This window comes from Mus musculus, chromosome 4, assembly GCF_000001635.26.
Source record: "Mus musculus strain C57BL/6J chromosome 4, GRCm38.p6 C57BL/6J".
NCBI classification, from domain to species: Eukaryota; Metazoa; Chordata; class Mammalia; order Rodentia; family Muridae; genus Mus; species Mus musculus.
Window position 1 is genome coordinate 41,427,275 of NC_000070.6, and position 21,887 is coordinate 41,449,161.

Below are 21,887 nucleotides of genomic sequence, written 5' to 3' on the forward strand. Positions count from 1 at the left end.
GCAGAGGCAGGTGGATTTCTGAGTTCGAGGCCAGCCTAGTCTACAAAGTGAGTTCAGCCAGGGTTATACAGAGAAACCCTGTCTCGAAAAACCAAAACCAAAACAAAACAAAACAAAAACAAAAACAAAAAACAACCAAAAAACAGCCAAAGCTATTCAGAGGAACTCTGTCTCTAAAAACAAAAACAAAAAAACCCCAACCAAATGTGCGTGTGGTGTGTGTGATGTGTATGTGTGGTGTGTGTGTGTGTGTGTGTCTTTCTTAGTAATGTAACAAGTGATATATTTGAAAGGAACATATCTTCTACTCTATCACTCTTAGCATTGGGTATTATTCAGTATTTCACCTCTCAAGGATCTTATTTAAAAGTCTATCTAGAAGCACTAGGTGAAAATAGCTTACTGCCATTCTGACTCACACCCTCTAATTGCCATCAAAAGGTTTTACTCTTTGTAATCACCAAAAAAGTCATATGTTTTTTCAGGGCTGGATTTAAAAAAAAAACAAAAAACAAAAACCAAAAAACCTGCAGCCAGAATCAGGCTCCTGCTTCAATGTATGCAGATGACCTAACTGTTCGAAAAACTACTCAATTTAACTACCTGCTCTCTGGCCTTAAGTAGCTCTAGATCTTCTGGCTGGTATGAATTTGAAAGCTTAAAAAAAAAAAAAATCCTGTGAATGGTGTGACTCTTTCCACTGCAGAAAGCAGGTTTAACGACTCTGCTTCCTTGAGCTCACTAAGCCATCAAGTTGCACTCTAGGGAGTAATAGCAACAGGTCTGCTAGAGGACTACAGTAGACCTGGTAAGTAGCAGCTGTTTGTTTGATATACATGAACAATGTACATCGGATTTTTGTCATCTGGAAAATTCCAGTTCCTCATAAATTTGCTTCTATCCACTTATTGCGATTATTAAGGCAAAACTTGCTAACTATCATCCATATGTTATAGCCACTTACTAAGAATTTGGAGTATTTGCACTCCTCTGGTCATGAAGAAGAAATCTGTCTTTGTCTTATGCTGTCTTCCCCTATTTCTCCCAAAAATATAAAATTAAAGTATTACCTGACACAAGAATGAGGAATTCCATAGTTATACCCTGACACATGAGAGACTCTTTGAATAACGGGAATATCACAATTTCCCAGTTGTGGAGAGAAGTAATTTGATGAAAAGAGCGGAGCGTTGGTTTCCGTTTGCATGGAAGCATCAGCAGCAGAGGCATCCGGGGCTCTTATTTTTGTCTGGCACTGGGAATCATCTGGTAGCATGTGCTCCAGCACTTTCAGGTAAGTGGACTTCTGCTCATCCACAGAGAAGTTGGATAAACTGCCTGTTTCATTGTTGGCCATTTTATCTTTGCTGGCAGAAGGAGAATCAAAATGCAGTTGTCTTCGGGGCCCAGATCTGAATTCCCGAGGCTTGGTGTACAGGCTGCTTGCCTGAAGAGGATGCTCTGGGATACCGAGGGCTTTATCTTCCTCCTGCATAATCTTAATGATTTTGATAAGCTGAAAGAGACGTTTGCGGTCGTTCATGTCATGGACTCCCAATCTGGAGTAGTCCTTCATTGTAACCTTGGCTAATTCATCTATTTTTTGAAGGCCAAGCGCAGTAAAATGAGGATAATACTGTGCAAGCTCAGCCTCACAAAGACACTCATATAACCAGGATGCCATTTCCTGACCAGGTTTATATGAATTCTGAGAAAAAAAGAGAAAAAGGAGTCATCCATAAACAGAGAGAAACAGATTATATTCCTTTACAAGCTAAACAAAACAAATATGCAGAAAAACTGTTATCATCTCAAGTTTCCTAGGTATTTTTCTTCTGAAATGGATAAACAGCACAGTTTATAAGCAAAGCTGGTTTTCTACAGAGCATATGAACTAACAGTTGTGATTCATTCATCTGTTTAATAAAAAGGTTTCCTAATTATATGTTTAAATAAATATATGGGCACACAGACATAACATAGACCACTTACTTATTGCTTGGCAGTTTCTTCTAACTTTGCAGTATCTGCTTAACACATGCAAGACACGGCTGAAACTTTGTTCCCAGCCACTGATTGTAGCAGGACTAATTTTAGATGTTCCACTTAAGGGCAAGGCATGTTGCACACCTGCTTCCTAAGATTAATGAACAAAGGCTAAGAAGTCTTTCAGAACAGACAGCAGAATAAAATAGCAACCTCAAAGATTATAAAGGAACACAGTTCAGAGAAAAATGCCTTTTTAATCGGCTGTGTACTGGTAAGTAAGACAGAAGTAAAAACAACCAATTCAGAATCAACTCATTCAGTATTTTAGATAATTCTAAAAGGTGGTCACAGATATCTACCCGAACAAAATATCAATCAAATAATTTCCCTAGAAAATTAATACTACACATGCAAATTTGAACGACTTTCATTAAAACACTAGGAATTTAATTAAACACTAACGGATGATGAGGTAATTAATACAAAATCTTTGTCTATTACAGTCAGAATTCTGAGTAGGTCTCCACTACTCCTGTTAATCAAGCTCAAGTTCCTAAGGATATTAAAAAGAACTTAAATTGTACTTTAAACTATTTCATCAATATCTTTATGCTTGTGAGTGCGTGACTGTAGCGCCCTCTGAGGCTAGAAAACAGTGTTGTATCCCCTGGAGCTGAAGTGCTAGCACCTAAGCATGAGTCCTCTGGAAAAATAGTACATACTGAGTGGTCTCCCCAGCCCTCTGCTTAGTTGTTTGTACAGCCTGTATAGCCTAGCCTGGTCTGGCATTGACTCTGCAGTCCAGACTGGCCTCAAGCTTGTGTAGTCTTACTGCCTTGACTTCCCAATCACTAGGATTACAAGCATGAGCCACCATGCCTAGCTTTTTAAAAAGAATTTCAAAATTATTGTTTACTTATTTTATGTGGATGAGTGTTTTGTCAGCATGTATGTCACGTCATGTATTCTGACATGCCCACAGAGGCTAAAAAAGAGCAATGGATCTCTACTGAAGTTATAGACTAGAGTTGTGAGCTGCCATGTGGGTGCTTAGAATTGAACCCCGATCCTCTTGAAGAGCAGCCAGTGCTCTTAATCACTGGGTCATCGCTCCAGCCCCTTATATTCTCTTTTTCAAAATGGTTTGATCCTTCAGAGTTTTCAAAAACTCAATTAATTATTGAAAATTGCTTTCATTTTAATTTATTTTTGTTCTGAGAGAGAGACAACAGAGAGACAGAGACTGTGTGTGTGTGTGTGTGTGTGTGTGTGTGTGTGTGTGTGTGTGTGAACGACAGGATAACAAGGACAACCAAGGATCTTTGAATAATTAGGCAAAACAAAAGACCAAAGGGTCCAAGCAACACTCCCTATCCTGACTCTGACATCTGTTAGTAGTAGGTTTCCCCTCTGCAAAATTGTTACAGTTCTTCCATCAAGGGCAGAGTATAGTTCTCTTCCTTTAGCATCTACAATGGCCTTCTAACTTCTTCTGAGTAATAGAATACAGTGAAATAGACTGCCATGAAAGGCTGGAGAGCCACCTTAGCTTCTACTGCTGTGAGAATTCTTCTACTGCCATGTTAAGAAGTCTAGCCAATAGCCGGAGGATCATGCACTACCACTACTACTTTGATGGCCAAAAGACCCAGGTGCAAGAGAAGCCATCCTAAGACTATCCAACTGGAGGGCTGCCATAAGAGCAGTGGTTCCCAACCTTCCTAATGCTGCCACCCTTTAATATAGTTCCTCATGGAATGGTGACCATGAAATTATTTTTATTGCCACATAACTAATTTTGCTACTGTTCTGAATTGTAATGTAAATATCTGTGTTTTCCAATGATCTTAGGTGACCCATGTGAAAGGGTCATTCACCCCTAAAGGGGCTGAGAACCCCAGAGATTGAGAACCACTGCACTAGACAGTTACAGCCATAGGAATGACTGCGAGTGAGATCAAGTGAAGAACTACTAAGCTTGGTCCAAATCACTGACACTCAGAGCTTTGAGCAAATTAAAGGACAATTGTTTTGAGCTACCAAGTTTGGGGCTAGATTGTTATATAACAGTAACTACAATTTCACTTCTGAAAGTTTGTCCTTTGTTAAGATTTTGGAGCTATTTTAGGTTCACAGAAAAACTTAGTAGTAAGTTACAGAAATTTGCCAAATATCTAGTCTCACACATGTACTCTTTTCTCCACTAATGGACCTACACTGATAAAGGATCATTACCCAAAGCCTACAGCTTAGTTAGAGTTCTTATCTAGTGTTAGAGAACTTGTGAATTTGAATAAACAATTCATGTATTTTCTATGTGAGTAACACAGGGAAGTCTGATTGCACCAAAACTCCTGTGCTCTGTCTCCTCATCCTTCCCACTCACCGACTTCATGGTAACTAATGATCTGTGAGGCAGATGGAGAGTGGGGCAGGGGTCACTGTGTAGCACTGGCTGTCCTGGAACCCACAATTGTAGATTAAGTTGACCTCCAATGCACAGAGATCTGCCTGCCACGGCCTCCTCAGGCATTGGGATTAAAGGCATGTATCTTTTTTCTGCCTCCACAGATCTTCCTTCTCCAGAATGTCATATCACTGGAAGCATGTGGCATGTCAGCTTTTAGACTGGCCTTTGCATTTCATAATTTAGATTTCCTCCAAGTCTTTTTATGGCTTGTTAGCTTGTTTCTTTTCACTGCTAAAAACCCATTCCACATGTGAGTGTGTCCTGGTTTATTTATTTGTTCAATTAATGAAGGACATTTTGGATGCTTATCATTTGGGTAATTAAGAATAAAGCTTCTAAAAATACCAATGCAGTTTTCATGTGGACATAATTTTCAACTCCGTTATGTAATGTCAAGGTGCATAATTACTGGATTGTATAAGATGTGTAGTTTTATAATAAACTGCCAAGCTACCTTTTAAGCTGGCTGTACTATTTTCATTCTTACCAGCAACGAAAATGCCAGGTCCTTCTCATCACTTGTCGCTGTGTGTGTGCTACACCCATCTTTTCAAGACAGCTTAAGAGCTTTTCCCCAAAATGAGATTTTCATTTCTAGATGTAGGGTTTGGGGGTTTGTTTGTTTTTTTCTATCACTTTACCTCCAAACATCTTACATAGTAGCAAAACTAAAATGACCAATCCCTTTATTCCTGGCTTTTCCCTTACCTAGAATATCTGTCTTTACTAGAAAGACACTGTGTTTTTCTACCATGAACAAGTTGGCCCCTACCAGGGAATACATGATGTATTTGAAAACTTCAGACACCATGACAACATCTAGTATTTAATACACAGCAGCCACTGCTCTGGCAATGTAGTTGTTCATTATCACACAACCCTACAGAGGAGGTGTACGTGTGCAACAAGTCACAATCACTTAGTGTGTTTGCAGAAGATCATTGTTTTTCTACTTTGCATTAGGATGCCACAGAAGCTGGGCATCTAAACTCCCAACACTGAGCCTAGGGGAATCACTGCAAGCTCAAGGCCAGCCTGGGCTATGAGACCCTGTTTTTCCTTTGTTTAAAAAGATATTTGGGGCCTGGGGAAGACAGCTCAGTCAGTAAAGCACCTTCTCACTTACAAACATGAAGAAAAGGCAGGCATGGTAGTGTGTGACTGTGGTGCTGGGCAGGTGCAAATAGGAGGCTCTGGCTAGCCAGACTGCCTGAGTCTAGTCTAAAAGTTCCAGAAAGATCCTGTGCCAGATTCAAGAAAAGCTCTCTCTCTCTCCTCTGTCCCCACCTCCCCGCCCTCTCTCTCTCTCTCTCTCTCTCTCTCTCTCTCTCTCTCTCACACACACACACACACACACACACACACACACACACAAAGTCAGAGAGCAACTAAGAGATCCACTCATTATCACCTTCATGGGTATATGTACCTCCTCCACCCCTCAAAGATATGTGGGGTGGGTTGGTAGTGTAGACCTGTAGTCCAAGCACTTAAACAGAGAGAGGGCTGCAATGAATTTGAGGTCAGCCCTAGCAACAGAGCTATATACAAAGTTTGAAGTTGGTTTGGAGTATAAAATAACACCTTGCTTCAAGACACTGGAGAGGAAAAAAAGACAACAGAATCCCTAAATTCTTCTGACTGAATAAAGAAATACCAGAGGTTGAGGGATGGGGCTCAGTTTATATCATCCTTGACTAACATGCATAAAAAAAAACCCATAGGTTTGCTCCCAAGCACTGCAAAACTCTAGGCCTGGTAACTAGACCTGTAATTCTAACACTTGGGAGGTAAACACAGGCAGATTAGAAGTTCAAGATATTCTTGGTTAGAGAGCAAGTCTGAGGCCCATCTGAGTGACAGACAAACAAACCCAGCATAATGGCTAGGACACATTCAATGTTCCATGTTTAATAAGTGTTGGCAGTTATTACCATTGCTATTATTATTTCTGTATTTCTCCTACTTTATCCACCTAGCATTTAAGAATAGAATAGAATAGAACTTATTCTCCCTTCAGTGTTTTGATTTAAGTAAATACTAAGCAGCTGCACTCTCTACTTGGTTCAGCTAGCCCCTGGGAACAGACTGTTAGTGCTATGCCCAGGCGGCATAAGATTCTGTATTTTGCACACCAATTCCCTTGGTGCCATAGCAAACATTTCTCAGTTCAAATCTGATAATCACAGCCTCTACTGCATTCCCAATAAGTAAACGAGACTAAACCATTTATTTTGAAACACTTGTATAACCTATAATATCATGGGAAGAGAAAGATATAATAATTTTAAAATAGCAGTAATTTGAATATGTAGATTAAAGTAGCCATGGAAGTTCTTCTAGCACAGCTGCAGCCATCCCACTTTTTCTTTTCTTTTTTTTTTTTTGGTTTTTTGAGACAGGGTTTCTCTGTATAGCCCTGGCTGTCCTGGAACTCACTTTGTAGACCAGGCTGGCCTCAAACTCAGAAATCTGCCTGCCTCTGCCTCCCAAGAGCTGGGATTAAAGGCGTGCGCCACCACCTCCCGGCACCATCCCACTTTTATGAGCACTACAGTTAGTTCTGTTGTTTTCAAATTTAACATGCTTCTCTGTAATTGCATTCCATTTTACAAAAGTTCATCCCTTCTTTAACACCTGAAACAAACATCAGAATTACTCCTGCAACTTCAAACAAAAACATTTGAACTCTACCACTGAGCCACAAAACAAAACAAACAAACAAAATAAACTTCCAGATTTGGGGGATAGATGCATTGAAAGTTTTACTCAGATGATAATTTTACTTACTGATCTATCTCTGTCAAAAAGTCCAATGTAAAGGCTGTGGAGGGACATCAGTGGTGGAGTGCATGCTTAGTATGAGCAAGGCGCTGGGCTCTGGAGCTAGTGTTCAGAGGTTAGCAGTGATTGCTCTTCAGGCAATGGGGTTTAGATCCCAGGACCCACATAACAAACTGGGCAACCTTCAAATGCCAATATTTTCAATTCTGAGGCATCTGATGTCCTCTTCTGGTGTCTGCTCATCACAAGTATATGCATACATACAAACGCGTACACATATAATATATGTACATAGAAGTCGGCCATTACATACCAAGAAGTGTTAGCTGCTGTCTTTCCTATTGTGATTTGTACATATCACTCACACAATGAATAAATACATATAAAAATAAAGTTTTAAGCCAAGACTAGTGGTACATACCTTTAATCCCAGCTCTCAGGAGGCAGAAGCAGGCAGATCTCTGAATTCAAGTCCAGCCTGGTTTACAAAGTAAGACAGCCAGGGCTACAATAGAGAAACCCTGTCTCTAAAAACTAAGATAAAATAAATACATAAATAGAAAAATGTTGTAGGCAAATTCACTATCCAGCAACTACCCACTACCTAGCTCTAGAAGCATCCTACAGCTACTGTGTATAAATGTAAAATCACAGAAGTACAAAGTCATTATATCACTATTGGTAAGTGCAAAGCAATGAAGACTAGCTAAATTACAGTTGTCTTTCAAGTGTAATAATACTATGAAGCAATTACAAAACTTAACTCTCCAATAGTTATTGAAGAAAGAAAAAGCTTTTCAATATATTGCTAAGTACAGACTAGTTCATACAGGCATCATTTGTTAAAGAGAAAGTTAACTGATCCAAAATGGAACTCTATCTTTGCTTATCAGGCATATCCTTGGCAGATTGTGCAAGTAATGACAGTAGTCTCTTACAGGAAGGGGAATGGGTAATACTAGTGGATAAGCAAAAGAAGTAGACTATTACATGGCAATAATGTTGGTAGTTACTTTCTTTTCTATTGTGACTTGTATTTCACTGATGTCTCCATTACCGAAGCAAGACCTAGTATTATGCTTGTGTTTAAATTTGAAACTATGCAACCATTTACAATTTTTACGTATATTACTATTTTACCTATATGTGCATCTGTACATCATGTGTGTGTGCCTGATGCTCTCAGAGGTCACAAAATGTCATTGGATCCCCTAGAACTGGAGTTACATGTGCTACCAAGGAGTTACTGAGATACCATGTGGGTGCTGGGAATTGAACCTGGGACTTCCCAAGAGCAGCAAATGCTCTTTAATCACAGAGCTATCTCTCCAGCTCCATGACCCTATAATTAATTTTTAAAAAAGCATATTTCACAGCTGGATAGACAGCTCAGTGGATAAAGTGCTTGATGTATAAGCATGAAAACTTAAGTTTGGATCTCCAACACCCACATAAAAACAAGGTTATGCCAGGCAGTGGTGGCACACATCTTTAATCCCAGCACTCAAAGATGCAGAAGCAAGTGGATTTCTGTAGGTTTGAGACCAGCTGATCTACAGAGTGAATTCCAGGTAAGCTAAAGGTATACATAGAGAAATCCTGTCTCACCACCAACCAAAGAGCATACATGGGCTGGTCTGAGGCCCCCAGCACATATGTAGCCTTGTCTGGCCTCAGTGGGAGAGAATGTGCCTAATCTTGTAGAGACTTGATGCCTTAGGGTAGGGGGATACAGGGTGAGGGGCACCCTCTCAGAAGTGAAATGGAGAGGGGAATGGAGAAAAGAATTCTGTGAGAGGGAATGGGGGACAACATTTGGGTTTGTAAATAAATAATAAACAAAACACACACACACACACACCCGCAAAACTAGGTGTAACAGAGTATGTCTGTAATCCCTGGGGAACAAAGACAGGAAGACCCTCTATGCTGGCCAGCCAGTCTAGGTGAGCTCCAGTCTGTCTAAAAAAATAAGGTGGAGAGCTAGCAACAATGGCTCAGTGGTGAGAGGAGAGTCAATTCCCATAAGCAGTCCTCTCCACACATACAATATGCAACACATGTCTACACACAAAGTAAATTAAAATGCAATAAGAAATCATTCTAAAAATGTAAAGGCATCAGGGGAATGCCAGGGCCAAGAAGCAGGAGTGGGTGGGTAGGGGAGCAGGGCGGGAGGAAGGTATAGGGAACTTTCGGGATAGCATTTGAAATTTGAAATGTATATAAAGAAAATATCTAATAAAAAAATAAATACTTAAAAAAAAGAAAAAAATGTAAAGGCAGAGGGTATTCTTATTTTAAGATGTCAAATAAGATAGATCTTCATTTTAAATAACTCGGTAAACCAAAGAGTACTAATACAGATTACTAGATTAGGGGGCATAAACCAGCATCCAGTCCAGCTCTGCTAGGACCCTGAGAAGCAGAGCTGTGGAGATGGCTGCTCATCTACAGGTGCTGATCAACACCCAGCAACTATGTGATGGCTCACAGCCATCCATAAGGGGATCTCATGCCCTCTTCTGTCTGATGCTTTCTTCTGTCATGCAGGCATACACGCAAATAGGGTGCTCATATATGTAAATAAATCTTAGGAAAGGAAAAAAGAAATTGAAACCAAGCAGAGGTGACATACATGGTCAAATTATTTAACAACTATGACTCTTGTGTTATGTCTTGTTTTAGGGTTTTCTGCAATGTTAGAGACTGTGGTATTCTGAATATGCTTAGCCCAGGGAGTGGCACTATTAGGTGTGGCCTTGTTGAAGGAAGTGTATCACTGTGGGGTTGGGCTTTGAGAGAACTTTCTTCTAGCTGCTTGGAAGCCAGTCTCCTCCTGTTTGCTTTTGAAACAACATATAGAATTCTCAACTCCTCCAGTGCCTGCCTGGATGCTGCCATGCTTTCTCCCTTGATGATAATAGACTGAACCTCTGAAACTGTAAGCCAGCCCCAACTAAATTTTGCCCTTTATAAGTAGCCTTGGTCATGGTGTCTCTTCACAGCAATAGAAACCCCAACTAAGATAGAGACCAACCCAAAACCTTATACATGCTAGGCAAGCACTCAACACAGAGTTATCCCTCCGCCCTCTTTTTACATTTAAAACCTAAGACTTCAGTACATCATGAAATTAGGTATGCTAATATATTCTACAAACATGTTCAAATGTATTTGTGATAGATTCTTTATAGTATCTACCAGGTGCTTGGTATAAAATAGGCACAGTAAGCACCTACAGCATTTAAAAGTAATAAAAATTCAAGTATCACAAAAGTACATAGTATAATAGCATAGTATAATAATAGCATAATACCATAACACGTTATTCACCCCATAGCTCTTCAGGTACGAAAATCTGCCACACTTGCTTCCTTGATTCATTTTTTCTTTCTTGAAATATATTTTAAAGTAAATTGAAGATATGTCATTTCATCTGTAAATTCATTTTCTAAGTGTAAATGTTTATATAATAACCATAATTATGTGATTTATTATAGTTAATAAAATTTAAAATGATTCTGTTTTCTTTCTTTCTTTCTTTCTTTCTTTCTTTCTTTCTTTCTTTTTTTTTGGTTTTTTTTTTTTTTGTTTTTTCGAGACAGGGTTTCTCTGTGTAGCCCTGGCTGTCCTGGAACTCACTCTGTAGACCAGGCTGGCCTCGAACTCAGAAATCCGCCTGCCTTTATGATTCTGTTTTCGTATACTCAGTCCATAGCCATAAATATTTTTATCAATTTTTGTTTGTTTTGAGACAGGGTCTCTCTTTGTAGCCTTGGCTGCCCTGTGAAACTTGCTATGCAGATCAGAACGGCCTTGAACATACTGAGATCCTCCTGGCTCTATATCCAGAATGCTGGGATTAAAGGTATATACCACAATGCTCAGCTCAAATATTTTTTAAATATATACAAGTGTGTGTGATAGCCACATGCCATGGTGTGCATGTGGAGGTCAGAGGACAAAGTGTGGGAGTCAGTTCTCTTTATCCACAAGAGCTCCAGGATTGAATTCAGGTAGCCAGACTTTTGTGGCAAATGTTTTTACCCAATAAACTTTCTGGCTCTAGAATATCTTTTTACAAAAATAAATTTTGTTCAAACCAGAATCTAAGCGAGTTCCATACACTTGATTATTATGCTTAAGTTTTCTTGAAAGGCACTCTCATGTCCCCTCCCCCAACACAAACTTTACCCCCTTTTTCTTTCTGTTCCTCTGACTTCTTTTAAAAAGAAAAAATAAGTGTGTTTCAAAGCATGTAGCTTAATACTAAAGAAATCATTCACTGCTTATTTGAAATTCAAATTGAATTTTGTTTGGTCTAAATCTGGCAACCCTACATTAGAAGCAGAATCTGCATTTCTAGCAAAATGTTCTGTCCATGTTATTTATTTAGCACATACTTCATGCACAGAATATACACAAATGTCTGTGGGAACTGAAGCCTGATCCCCTTGCTGAGAGATTCTCTCTTTAAATTAATCCAGGAGTTTTATTCATTAGTGATCAATATCTCATCACTTATTTCTTTCGGAGTCACAAACTGGTGATTATCTGATTCTATGTTTCTTTACGGAATTTTCCTTAGAAAACCTTTCTGGCGACTAGAGAGCTGACTCAGCAGCTCTATGTACTTTTGCTCTTGCACGGAGTTTGAGTTCAGTTCCTAGGCACCCATTGTAGCTCACAATTGACAGTAACTCTAGTCCCAGGGGATTCAACACCCTGTTCTGACTTCGAACAGCACCAAGCACATAAGTGGTACACAGACATACATGCAGGCACTCAAACATACTCATAAAGATATTAAAAAGAAAAACTTTCTGTCAACAACTAAAGCTACTACAAGGACTGAGCTAGCCAGAGGCAGACTGACTCCATGACAAGCTACAAAATGAGAATAGGCCTAAGTTTCTGCTTCCCAGAAATGAGAACACTGGCCCAGGAACCTGTGATCAGCCAACCACAGCCTCAGGCAGCCAATCTGAGGACACCTTGTCATCTGGCATGAAGTAAGAAGAGATAGCCAGAAGGAGTATGCAACCCCCTGGAAAGTCTCCAGAGCCTAATCAATTGTACAATCAGTCAGACCCTGGAGATAAAGCTAACCAATCAAGGTAAAAGGGCACATATCCCACCCTGGAATTCTCCTGACAATAAAAGTTGGGCCTGCGAGGCCACCAGAGATCTCCATTCCCAAATGGGAAGACCCCTGCATGTACACTCTTTGCTTTTGCATACTATCTAAGTGTGGGGCATCATTCTTTAGCGATTCTTGGACCCTAACACTACTTAAATTTTACATGAAGGCAAGAATAAATGACTTACTTCTCATTTCAACTTTCAATTTTTAAAGAATGCCCAACTTATTTTAAGTAATATCAAATGACTTATTTCAGGATTTTAGTGGGACTTACTTTTTAAAAAATTTTTCATCAGGCTCTATTAATTGTGGTGTTTTTACATATTCCATGTTTTCCATTCAATTGCCTTAAGTTTTTAAGAGCATAATCATGCATATTCCCTGTCTAACCTAAAAATAAGCTTTTCTTCAATAAGCATATTACTGTTGGTTTTTTTTTAAGTTTTTTTTTTTTTTAAATGTATGTGAGTACACTGTGAGGGCGTCAGATCTCATGACGGATAGTTGTGAGCCACCATGTGGTTGCTGGGATTTGAACTCAGGACCTTTGGAAGAGCAGTCAGTGCTCTGAACCTCTGAGCCATCTTGCCAGCCCCACATTACTGTTATAATTAGCCACTCACCGTCCTAAATTCAGGTGAAGGTTATGCATTGCAGTTACGTTCTAAGCAAAGAAGCCTGGAGACTGGGAAAAGGAAAGAGTAAGAGCTGACACGCTTGTTCTTTGGAGACAGCACCAAACACCAGAGCCATCTCTACTTACATCATATGCTCAACCATCTCTCTCTCCCATTAGTCTTACCTCTAAAATTGTAGCTGTGACTTCTAGAATTTTTTATGAAGAAGTTTAAACTATTAAAAGAATACAGAATGAGGCCAGGTGGTGGTGGTACATACCTTTAATCCTAGGCAGAGGCAGGTGGATCTCTGTGAGTTTAAGGTCAGTCTGGTCTACAGAATTCCAGGACAGCCAGGTCTACAGACAAACCCTGTCTCAGAAAACAAAATAAAACAACACAACAACAACAACAAAGAATTCGCCTTTAAGGGGGCTGAACAGATAGCTCAGTGGCTAAGAGCATTTATTGCTCTTGCAGTTATCCAGTGTCCACATGATGGTCCATGACCACATGTAACTCTCCTTAAATACCTTCTTCTGGTCTCTAAGGGCACCTACGTGAATATAGTCGCATAAACTCACATAGGCACCCATATATACACATTAATAGAAATAGATACCTTTCATATGTATTTTGAGATAGGGTCTATGTAGTCCTAGCTTCTGGAACTCGCTATGTAGACCAGGTTGGCCTCAAGCCTACAGAGATCCTCCTGCCTGGGCCTTCTCTGCTGGGATGGCCTAATAATTTGTTTTTTAAAGATTTATTTATTTATTATGTATACAATAGTCTCCCTGCATGTGCATCTGCACGCCAGAAGAGGGCATCAGATCCCATTACAGATGGTTGTGAGCCACCATGTGGTTGCTGGGAATTGAATTCAGGGCCTCTGGAAGAGCAGCCAGTGCTCTGAACCTCTGAGCCATCTCTCCAGCCCCCAATAATTTTTTTCAAAAGTAATTTATCGTGAAATCTGGGGTGATGGTTCAGTGACTAAAGCTCTCTTGCCCCATAAGCTTGAGGACCAGAGTTCAGATCCGCAGGACCCATTTAAAAGTTGGATAAGTATGTTGGCTGGCTGTAGTCACAGTACTCAGGAGACAAGTACAGAGATTCTCTGAGGGAAGCCGGTAAACTTAGACTAGCTAAATCACCAAGCTCTCAGATCAGTTGAGAGGCTCTGCCTCAATAAACAAAGTGGAAAGTATATCTAGCTTCCTCATGCACACACATACATGTGCACACACATGCACACAACACACATGCAATAAAGTAGAAGTTAAAAAAATTTAAAATAATTGCCCATGAATACAATTACATTGTAACCCTAAGGATGTAAATGGAATTCCTCAACATAAAAGTAAAGGAAAAAATAAGTGGTGAAGAATAATACAAGAGAGCCTGGAGATGGCTCTGCCATTAAGAGCACTGATTGCTCTTTCCAGAGGTCCTGAGTTCAGTTCCCAGCCAACCACATGGTGGCTCACAGCCATCTGTAATGGGATCTGATGTCCTCTGCTGGTGTGTCTGAAGACAGTGACAGTGCAGTGTACTCACATATGTAAAATAAATAAATAATTAAAAAAAATAGGACAACCTTTTAGTAAGTTAAATATTTTAGAAGCTAGAGACGGTAGCACACCTACCAGGCGAAAAATGCATCTCAGAGGATTCTAGGCCAGCCAAAGTTATATAGTGAAACCCTGTTTTAGATAAAAAAGTAAAATATTTTAGGAGGTTTGTCTGATCTCAAACACCCTCTACAACAAGTAGTTCAAAAAGATTCCAAGGGGTTTGAGAGATGGCTCAGTGGTTAAGAGCACTGGCTGCTCTTCCAAAGGACTTGGGTTCAAGTCCCAGTACCCACATGGCAGTTCACAACTGTCTGCAGCTCCAGTTCTAGGGTGCCCGACACCCTCAGACAGACACACCTGCAGGCAAAGCACCAATGCACATTTACACAAAGGGTTTCAAGGTAAAGGAAGTCGGGGGTCAGAGTTGACAACTGCTGTTTTGTTTAGTGTTTACATATTCACACTATACAAGTAGCAATAATTTTACTGGGTCATTAGAGCAAAGACGACAAGTTATTTGTACTGCTGTGCTTCCTTCTTGAAACCACGGGCAAATTTTTAAATAATCTATTTCTATGTTCTTTCTTATTGTGCATAAAACTGCCCCAGAACCCCTCTTCTTGTTTGTATATGTGATAGTATATAAGTCCATAAGCTAAATGACAGCTCTATGCACCTGTGGAACCATAATTACGATACAGACCCACTACCCTGTAACATTCCTCATGCCTGTCCGCATGCCTACCTTTTTTTCTGCTCTTGGATGAGGACTACCATTGGCCTACTTTCTAGATTTATGAATTACTTGTATTTCCTAAATTTTACTGAAGCGAAATTATGTTCTCTTTTCTCTAGTGTCTTATTTACTACAGTGATTTTGAGATTTGACTGCAATGCTATCATTACCTCTTCCTTTTATTGGAGAGGAGAAAGATCTATAATGAACCTGTGCATTGGCAAGAGCAACACAGCTCTCAAGTGACATACAAGATCAGAACTGAATTGTTCTCACGTCTGATTCTTGTTCTCTCCACTCCCTCTGACAGGCCCAGTCACTTCCCCCTTAGCTGACTCCTAGGTGTATGGAGTAGCTCACAGCTGTCACCACCAGAAAAATGAACTGCAAATTAGTGAAACCCCGGGTGTGGGGGAGACCGATGGGCAAGATTTTTACATCCTGGCTGTTCTGGTATTTAATACCACAAATATGCAGGGCTCTCCCTTGTGGAAGCCTGGGGACTGCTAGCTCCCAGCTGTTGAGGCAGTAATTAGAAATAGACTCAGTATGTCAAGAGCAAATTATCCTAAAAAGAAAGCAAGAAAGTAAGCAACTTACTATACGTACCCCCCCCCCCCCAAATCAAAGATCTTGCTAGGCATGATGCCACACACCTTTAATCCCAGCACTCTCTAGGGACAGAGGCAGTGAGTTACAGACCAGTCCCTGGTCTACATATCAAGACTATATATAAAAACCTAACTTACTTTTTTCTTTCTCTCTTTCTTCCTTCCTTCCTTCCTTCCTTCCTTCCTTCCTTCCTTTTTCTTTCTTTCTTTCTTTCTTTCTTTCTTTCTTTCTTTTTGGGGTTGTTTTTCTTTGGAGATAGGATTTCTCTATGCAGACCAGGCTGGCCTTAAACTCAGAGATCTGCCTGTTTCTGCCTCCTGGGTGCTGGGATTAGAGGTGTGTGCTACCAGTGCCCAGCTAGAGAACTGTCAAAAGAAAAGGAAAAAGAAAACAAAACAAAAAGAAGGAAGGCAGGCAGACAGGTAGGAAGACTCTCCACATTGAAAACTATTAGAACACTGATAAGCCGGGCATGGTGGCGCACACCTTTAATCCCAGCACTTGGGAGGCAGAGGCAGGCAGATTTCTGAGTTCGAGGCCAGCCTGGTCTACAGAGTGAGTTCCAGGACAGCCAGGGCTACACAGTCATGGATTCTCAGAAGAATCAACACTGTTAAAATGTCCATAAAACCCAAAGCAAAGATTCAATGCTAGGATTAAAAAAATAAATCCTTATAAACACCAAAATATAAAATATTAGACCTTAGAGATCTATATAGCTCAGTGGTACAGTACTTACCGGGCAAACACAAAGCCAAAGGACTTGGTCCCTAGCAATACACAAACCCAGTGTGCCAGTGCATGCCCGTAACTTCAGCACCTGGGAGGCGCATGCAGGAGGATCACAAGTTTAAGCTCATCCTCAGCTACACAGCAAGTTTGAGGCCAGCATGAACACGAGAACCTGCTCTAAAAAGAAAACCCAAGGCCAGCATAGTCTACAAAGTTCCAGTGCAGTCAGGGCTACACAGAGAAACCAGTCTTGAATGACAAAAAAACCAGAAAGGTGTGTGTGGTAGGGAGGTGGGTGGGAGGGCAGGGGACAGAAGGGGACGGGAGAGGAAGGCAGGCCGCACTTGGGAGGCCTGAGACAGGAAGACTGCAAGTTCAAGGCCAGTCTGGGTAATTTAGTGAGACTGTTTCAAAATGAAAAGAGAAAAAGTGGTAAAGCACTTAGCGTGAATGAGGTACTATGTTTATTAAATCTCAACTGCAACATTAAAAAAACCCCACAAAAACAGTAACAACTACAAACTCACTTATGACATTTTTAAAAAGACATAGAAAAAGAAAACCTGAAATTCTCTAGTTGTAGTGGCACATGGCTGTAATCCCAGCACTTGGGAAGCAGAGGCAAGAAGCTGGCCACAAGTTTGAGGCCATCCTGGGCTACACATGAGTACCAAGCCAGCTAGATTTATATAACATGGCTCTGTCTTTTAAATACAAACAAAATTAATATGAAGAACAAATAAATTCAAGACATAGCCAAAGATATCTTAAGCAAAAAGAATAAGGCATGCATGTACATACAGACAAGCAGGTATACACACGTACACATCAAAGGAAAAATAAGTGATCAAAATAAATAATAAGGGCTTAGGTTCACATACAGACAAGCAAGCACACACATATACACAAACAAACGAACAAACAAACAAACATATATATTAGGCTATCTGATTTTTTAATGCAAACTTCTAAAAAATAGGAACCCAATTCTAATGATAGAAAGCAGGTCAGTGATTGCCTGGGGCCAGGATAGAGGACAGAATTAACTACTGAGTTAACAGGGTAGAATAGAGACACATATATATTTAAAACAAGACAAAACACAAGTGCTATGGCCCAGTGGGTAAAGGTGCCCTATCAGGAAGCATGACAAACTGTGTTTGATTCAGTCTGATCCATATTTATGAAAAGAAAGAACCATTGTACACTCCTCTGACTTCCATATGCATGTATACACACACACACACACACACACACACACACACACACACACACACAAACTATCAACATGGAATAAATTGTTTTTTTAATTGTAAGGGTCAAATGATGGCCAAATAGATAAAAGTGCTTGACTGATGATCTGAATTTCATCTGCAGAACCAACATGGAGAGTCAAGTGTCATGGGGCCCGCCCATCTGTAACCTAACATTGCCACTACAAGACCTAAAGAGAGTTACCTGAAGTCAGAGGGCACTTGTACATAATAGAAACAAGAGAGACACTGCTTCAACAACTTGAAGGCAAGAACCAACCTCAGAAAGTTGTCCTCTCACCTCCACACACTGTAAGGGTCCAAGAATTGCCAAAGAATGCCAAAGACTCAAATAGTATGCAAAAGCAAAGATCGTTTATTCTGCAGAAATCCAACATACAGGGGTGTAGCATTCATCAAAATGGTCACCTCAAGGTGAGCTTGCAGGCTCAATTTAAAGCTGATTAGGGGAATTCCAGAGAGGGGTAGGTAACCTTTATCCTGTTTGATTGGCACAATTTCTAGGAGTATCTCAGGGATTGGCCAGGGTTCTGGGGACTTTCTAGAACTGATGCTAACTATCCTTGCCTCAGGCAAGATGGTAGGACAGCTCCTGATTGTGGGCTGAAGTTTTTCTTGGAACTGGTTTGTTCAGTTCTGAGAAACAGAAACTCAGGGCTAGTTTCCTGAACTGATTTCACAGCCTGTCATACAGTCAGTCTAGCTCAACCTTCTCATTCTCCCCTTGAGTAATTGCTCATCTCAAATCCTTGAGATTTCCATGGGTTGGTATTGTTGCTTGAGAATCATCAGTTGGTCAGTGGAAATCTGTTCCTTAACAAACCCAACTAAAGCATTCATTATAGGGTCAACAAGTTAAGGCTAATAGCAAAAGGATGATGGGTTCGGCCAAGGTTAAAACAAGGGTGGTTAACCAAGGGAACCAGTTAAAGACAGATTCACACCAGCCTTGAGACTGTTCTTTTTCCATTTTTCTGTTATGCAATCTTTTTCTCAGCAAGGCCATTGTTCTGCAAAGACCCTGGTATAGTTGGTGTTAAAACAGCATTGTTCCCCCAAGGCCAGACAGAGTCCTCCTTGTTGAAGGAACAAGTCTAATTCCCTTCTATTTTGAATGACTACTACTGCCAGGAAGGAGAGAGAGACTCCTTTAGGACAGTAATGGATTTTTCTAACTTTTTCAGATCAGAATCTATGGCCATTCACATGGCCTTATAAATTTTATTCTGGAAAATCAGGGCTGAGGCACCTATGCAGGAGTGCCAGCCCACCCTATGCCCGAGAGGGTGGGTAGCAGAACAGCAGCCACGGCAACTCTTTTTACCCAGAGTATTGGAGGAGCCAACCAGTAATCCTGTATAATAAGCCAACCAGGGGACAAGTTGTACCAGAACACAAAAATCTCAGTCACATTTAAAATTAGGGCATGAATGAGTGAGGCACAAGACCACCAAGCATCTTCTGGGGGCAGCAGGTATCTTGAAGTGATAGGGGCTACAGTGAAGTTGCAGGGGTGGGTTCTGACGAAGGGTGATAGTGGGTGGAGGCAGAGGTTTGGGAGACAGTTGGTTTGGCTTTGCTAATACCTTGCTGGGATCTAAAGGGACCGTGGGTCCCATGAGGTCTCGATGGAGCAGTTGAATGGTAAACAGGAGTCCCAGATCACAGCTAGAGATATAAAGTCTTAATCCCCATATCTTACCAGCAGTCCAATTGGCATTCTCGCCAGCATTTGTAAACTTAAGTTTGTTGCATTACCCCCACCAGATAGTAAGGGGGTTCAAAGCAAGGTCCACAAGTTTCTCTCCTAGGGAGCTGGGTGTCCTTTCATATACAGGATCTGGTCCCAGGTATCCCAGTGATGAGACCATCTTTAATGAGGTGGGGATGAGGGGCTTCCAGTTTGTCCATCTGGTAGATTTCCACCCCTACGCCACATAGGAAAAGGACTCCCAAACACTGCATTTGGCCTACTGGTTGGGGTCCCGAGAGTGCCCCAGACAGATGTAAAAGATGAATCCATGTGTGCCTTTAGCCCCCAGGCAAGTTAACAAACATAACCAGGGAAGGGCTGTTGATCTAACAGGTCCCGTCCCTCATCCACTAGGTCACAAAGGTCTACATAAAGATTAGGGAACCAAGTGCCCGGGGTAGCAGAGTGGGTGGTAGAGTTGACACCCTTACCATATTATCTGCCAAGTCAGATTCAGGGGATAGTGGGGGCTATTGGCTGATGCAGCAAGCTGTAAGCAACAGGAGAGCAGGAGCAGGAGTGCTGAAGTTGCAGCTTCAGTGGGTCAGCAGGATGTGGGGTGCCCCCACTGCCCTTGAGATGGGTGGTCTGGGAATCACTCCTGATGAGACCTTAGCTGCTCAGTCTTCTCCCTCCTGACAGGCTTGACGTGGGAGTAGTGGATCCATGTCTGGATCCCATCCACCTTCACAGTCCTTGGTGTGGTCAGGATCACGGTATGAGGGCCTTCCTAGTGGGGTTCCAGAGTCTTGTGGTTATGCCTTTTAATCCAGACTTTGTCACCTGGTTCAAAGCAATAGGGGCTAGGGGAAGGAGCAGACTCAAATGCCTGGCAGATGGCAAGCCAGCTGTTTCTGGACTCTGCGGAGGGCCTCCAAGGATTCCAAGAACTTATATTGGTTCTACTCAGCTAGAATGTCAGACTGGAGGTTAGGCAGCATGGGAGGAGGCCTCCCATAGAGTATCTCAAAGTGGATGAGACCTAAGGTATAAGGTATAAGGAATTTAGCCTTACATAAAGTATAAGGTAGAAGACACACCCAGTTACCACCAGTTTCAAGGGTTAATTTGGCCAAAGCCTCGTTCAGGGTCCAATTCATCTTCTCTACCTGTTTTGAACTCTGGGATCTGTATACACAATGCAGTTTCCAGTTGTTCCCCAAGACCTGTATTAAAGATTGAGTTAACCAAGAGATAAATGCTGGCCCATTGTCAGACTCAAACAGGGTAGACCGTACCTGGGTATGATGTTTTATAGAATCTTCTTTGCCAGTCTTTTCTTCTTTCATAGGGTAGGCTTCTACTCATCCTGAAAAGATTATTTATAAAAACTAGCAACTATTTATATCCATATATTCCTGGATTTACTTTTGTATAATCTATTTCCCAATTGGCCCCTGGCCATTGGCCTCTAACTCTGGTTCCTGGGGTTCCTTGATTGAAGCCTGAGGGGTTCAAAGCTTGATAGGTGGGATATTTGAGATTATCTGATCAACCAAGTGTCCCAAGTCAAATATTTTGTACTTTGCCCCTTGCAACAATTTCTTTAATTTTCGGTGGCCCAGATGCGAGGCCTGATAGATGTGATGGATGAGTTGTTTAGTGAACTCCTTAGATAGGATGGTGTAGCCCTCGGCAGCTGCAACCATCCATCGCTTCTGCAGATTCCCTGGCAATTGGCCTGATCTTGTTTGTCCTCAGTAGTATATTCTGGGATGGCTAGGAGTGCAGGGCTGGCAAGGCTATCAGGATGTAGGTAGTAGAGGCCTGGGCATCCTCCCTTGCAGCTTCACCAGCTAGCTTGTTTCCTTGGGCTATTTCTGGGATCCCTTTTGATGCCCAGAGCAGTGAATTATGGCCACCTTGAGGGTAAGCCACAATACCTTATTTTTGATGATTTTTTTTTTCCTTCAGCAGTTAGCAGTCCCCCCTCGGTATATGGACCCATGCACATGAGCCATGGCAAAGGCATATCTGCTGTCAGTGTCAATGCTGGCTATGGTCCCCTTTGCCAGCTTTAAAGCCTAGGTTAGAGCTTTTAGTTCAGCTTTCTGGGCTGAAGTTCCTGGCGGCAAAGCAGTTGCCCAAATGAGAGAGTCCAAGTCAACCATGGCTGCCCTGGGAAATTTGGTTCCATTCTGAATAAAGCTGCTCCCATCTGTGAAATAAATGCACTCAGCATCTGGCTCAGGTATGT

General features: G+C 41.2%; 1 protein-coding gene across 7 annotated transcripts in view; it reads right to left on the reverse strand.

Annotated features, from left to right (window-relative positions):
* Positions 1–21,887, reverse strand: part of Kif24 (kinesin family member 24) — a 74,956-nt gene that overhangs the window by 37,311 nt on the left and 15,758 nt on the right. For 2 of the 7 annotated variants that reach the window (XM_017319913.2, XM_006537549.4), the window contains exons 2-3: positions 1,993–2,137; positions 1,071–1,708 (exon numbers count right to left, since the gene is read on the reverse strand). In XM_017319913.2, the coding sequence (XP_017175402.1) occupies positions 1,071–1,684 (614 nt within the window). In that variant the 5' untranslated portion in view covers positions 1,685–1,708; positions 1,993–2,137. Of the gene's footprint in view, positions 1–1,070; positions 1,709–1,992; positions 14,483–14,655; positions 14,713–21,887 lie in introns of those variants that run through there. The other 5 variants (XM_030253079.1, NM_024241.2, XM_030253078.1 and 2 more) reach the window with 4 other exon arrangements.